A 4,133-nucleotide genomic window follows, 5' to 3' on the forward strand; every position below is an offset into this window, starting at 1 on the left:
ACCCCATGATATCTGGATCTCTGTTCTATTCTGTCATATGGTTTCTGCTTCTTTGTCTTCCCATTTTGGCTACCTTTCCGTGTTTGTTTCTATGTCCTAAGCAAAGCTCCTAAGTCTTCTGGTCTTATTAGTGTGGATTTGTGAAGTAGGTGTCCAGTGGCACAATCCTGAGAGAGGAGTTCAGCTGCAGGCCAAATTTAGCCCAAGCCTCTACCCCTCTGGGGCCACCTGTTGAGATTCAGCAAGCAATCTGCAGATGCTGTGTTGAGTCAAAGGCCGCACCAGAAATCAAGGCCAGCTGCCTCCACCAGTGTGAGTCTCAGCAAGGAGCACGTGACTCTACGAGGACACATCTGGATGTGGCTTGGGCGGGGCCCGAGTTGGGGGAGGTGGGGTTTCAGGGAATCCTCTGGGCAGAACGACCTCTGTTATCTAGTTTGATGATGTCACAGCTATGGCGGTGCTGTGTCCATGCACTGGGAGAGGGGAGGGCTCAACAGGGAACAATGGATACCAAGGCCCTTCTGTACTGAGCAAGTCTCACCTTGGCCCTCATTTTGACAATGTCTCCCTATAAATCCCTGGTGCCCCCTGTGCACAGCTGAATCAGCACTGGTGCTCAGAGCGAGCAGGTCTGTCACCGTGAAAATCCATTTGTGGATACTGCCCCTTTAAGAGGCGTCTGCTGGTGCCGCAGCCTCCGTCTCACTCAGCCACTGGCGACTGAGCAGCCCTGTGTTCTCTCCCCGTTCTACCTTCTGCTGTTGCAGGGTGCTTTCTTGGAGTTCTTTCTAGTTGTATGGCTTGTTCATCTAGATCCCAGGCGATTTTTCCTTGCTGCTGCTCCTTGTTTCCATCACAACTTTGTTTTGGTCGCCAGAGGGATGAACAGAGCTTCTATCATCTACGCCATTTTTTCTCTCCAATAACACACTTCTGAATAACCCATGAGTCAAAGAAGAAAATGAGAAAATATTTTGAACTGACTGATTGAAAATGCAACATTTTGAGATTTGAGGGATCCAGGCAAAGCAATGCTTAAAATGAAATTGATAGCTTTAAAAGCTTATATTAGAAAAGAAGAAAATTTTAAACCGGTGATCTAATCTCGTGCCTTAGAAGCCAAAAAAAAGAATAAATTAAATACAAAAAAAGGAAAATAAATTAAATAATAAAAATAAGGTCTATAACCAATAAACTAGCAAAGGGACAAACAAGAAAAAAATCAATAAACTCATATATCGGTTGTTTGAAAATATAATAAAATTGACAGAATTGAAAGTAAAATTGGCGAACCATAGATAGACTAATCATCACCAAATGTTGACAGGTAGTAAGTATAAATTATAACTCAGCAATTCCTCTAGGTGTTTTTCTAAGAGAAATGAAGATACATAACCAAAAGATAATTTATGTGACTGGTATAAGAATGTTGAAAGCAACTTTATTCGTAATGGCTCCAGGCTGAAAACAACTCATTTCTTCATCAGCACAATATTGCATAAACACATTTTAGAATATACGTACACGGGAACACTACTGATAATAAAAAGGGGTGAATTACTGGTCTACACAACAACACTGGAAGAACCTGAAAAATATGATGCTGAGTGATAGAAGCTACTTTCACAAGAGAACCTAGTCTCTTTATGAAGTTCTAGAATCTCCTGAGATGTTTGAAATGCTCTGTATTTTGATAACACTGTGGACTCCCTGGGCATGCATATTCACGAAAACTCTAAACGGTAACATTTAAGATTTGTATATTTTTACTCCATGTAAATTAGACTTCAGTAAAAAAGTAAGGAGAATATTTTGAAAGCATTTTCAAATAAAACAGATTTTATAAGGTATTTAGATCATAACTTGAGTGAATTATTTCTATGAAATATCAAAATATTTTATAGTTAATTTTCTTAATATGGGGTAATCAAACTTGTTTTCAAGACCATTCTTTATTTTGATGTGGATGACACTATTTCTGTTTAATCATCTGTTGTCTGTAGTCCTTGTCTTTTTGAAAATTATTTCTGAATTGATTAAAGAAACTGCAATTTTTTTTTCTGTCAATGAATAGCAGAAATCTTCTGAGTGCATTTTGAATATAGAGAAATGTGACTTTCCAACTCCCACCCAGGTTGCAGGGAAGGTGTATGCCATATAATATTTGCACTTCTTGGCCCCGTTGTGTTGACCTTTAATATGGTTATTCATTTTTTACTTCCAGTGCAAAAAACAAAAAAGAAAAATAAAAGGTTCAAATGTTAAATGGAAATCACTGATTTAACTGAATTACCCTTTAAGATGCCCTTTATTTTTCACAGGTTGAAGTTACATTATGCATCTTATGAACCAACAATAAGGGTGTTACATGAGAAGCACCACACTTTACTAAAGCAGAAGATGCTGACCTCCTTACAAAGAGACAAAGCAGTCGAGCAGGTAAAGAGACTGAAAGCTACCTCAAAATTATTTTTAATAATTTGTTTTTTTATGTTATAGGTAGAAATAATGGTTTTGTTTCTAAGATAAATTTAAAAAGGTTCTCACCAATTTTCATGTTGTTAAAAAGATTCCTTTGGAAAGAGTTAGAAATAGTATTTTATTCATTTTAAACCTATAAAGATTATTCTTAAATATTATTAAATTAAAAAAAATTATAGGAAATTATTGAAGTATAGTTAGAGGAAAAACAATCGGACATTGCAGTCAGACAAACTTGGGTTTAAATGCCAGCTTTGACAGCTATAATCATGGACCTTACTTAAGCATGTCGAACTCAGATATCTCATACATAAAGTGTAGCCACAGTAACATGCCTTTTACTATTGCTGTGAAACTTACATGAGACAATGAATAAAATCTTCCCACAATATACTCCCAAATGAATATTTGGCACAATTAGTTATTGACTCAGTTTTCAGTCATTTTTTGCTACTGATACCCTTTTCCATTCTTTTCATTGGCCTAGGTTAGGGCAATATTGAGGAACCTCTCACACAGAATTCGAGAAAAAGTAGAAGTGTTCATGGGCCACATTAAAAATATATGACAGATAATTAGAAAATATAAAACTGCAGCTATGCTTAACATTCTTTTATTTTCTAGAGTCTCATTTTTAGCCAAACTTTCATAGTCTGCCAAAACTTGCACAATGGTTCTATTCTTCCTTGAATTATTTTATTAAGATTCTTTGTGCTTGAATTTTAATTTTGTATCCTTGAATGTCTGCAGTGTATTTCATAAAATGAGTTTGATAATAGTCTATATTCTTATGGCATTAAATGTCAAATCTTTAGAATTTCATTTCCTTTCTAGTTTTCATCTAACTCATCCCCCAACCTCCCAACAAGAGGCACAACTCTACATCTTGGTATACTGTGAGCTAGATTCAGGTCGTTCTGACTTCCTATCTTGCTACTGGGCCAGGTTAGACTTTTGTTACCCATCTTATTCTCCTTATCGCCCTAGTCTCATGCTTATCTCCCTGTTACCTTTCCCCAGAGAAGAATTCATCAGTGACCTGACTTACATTCCCAAGTGACTATGTGTACTTTGGCAGCTCTCACAGACCACCCAGACTGAGTTTCACTGTCCAAGGATACCAGCGCCTTCCTGGTGTCCATGCTGGCAAGTGCCTATACTCCCCTCCAGATTGTTAACTTCTACATCTGCAACCTGGCCAGCACTGGATTTGTCACTCATACTCTGTATGATTAGGGCTAAGTGATCTTCCTGGAAAGAGCAGTAGTTCCTCTCTCTAATATGAGGGAAATTTCTGAGGTTAGATCATAGGTCATCTTGAGAACATATTTAGGCCACATACAGTCTAGATTGCTCTTCACTGATTGAGTTAAAAGAGCTAAGGATTGGGAGTGGTAGGTGTGAGTCCCAGCTGTGCTGCAAAGTAGCCATGTAGACATTCAGGTCATTTTACGTATATATCTGCTTTCTCTCCTGTTAAACAGAGATAAACTTAACTTGCTTTATAGTTGATATTTAGCTAAAATGAAAACATGTTTAAAAAATTAAAATTGCTCTTTCTATGAGGACCTGTTGAATTTTACACACTACTTTCAGATGTATCTTCATTATCTGGGAATTATTTTGTCCTTGAAACCCTACTCCTGCTG

General features: G+C 37.3%; 1 protein-coding gene across 3 annotated transcripts in view; it reads left to right on the forward strand.

Moving 5' to 3' along the window:
* The window catches only part of SPAG16 (sperm associated antigen 16), a 704,011-nt gene that overhangs the window by 27,692 nt on the left and 672,186 nt on the right, over positions 1-4,133 (forward strand). For all 3 annotated transcript variants that reach the window (XR_003045322.1, XM_006908498.3, XM_015586715.2), the window contains exon 7: positions 2,325-2,442. Coding sequence is in view for 2 of the 3 variants with exons in the window: in XM_006908498.3 (XP_006908560.1) it covers positions 2,325-2,442 (118 nt within the window). In the remaining variant the exon portion in view is untranslated. The remainder of the gene's footprint in view (positions 1-2,324; positions 2,443-4,133) is intronic.

This window comes from Pteropus alecto, unplaced genomic scaffold (genome assembly GCF_000325575.1).
Source record: "Pteropus alecto unplaced genomic scaffold, ASM32557v1 scaffold182, whole genome shotgun sequence".
Taxonomy (NCBI): Eukaryota; Metazoa; Chordata; class Mammalia; order Chiroptera; family Pteropodidae; genus Pteropus; species Pteropus alecto.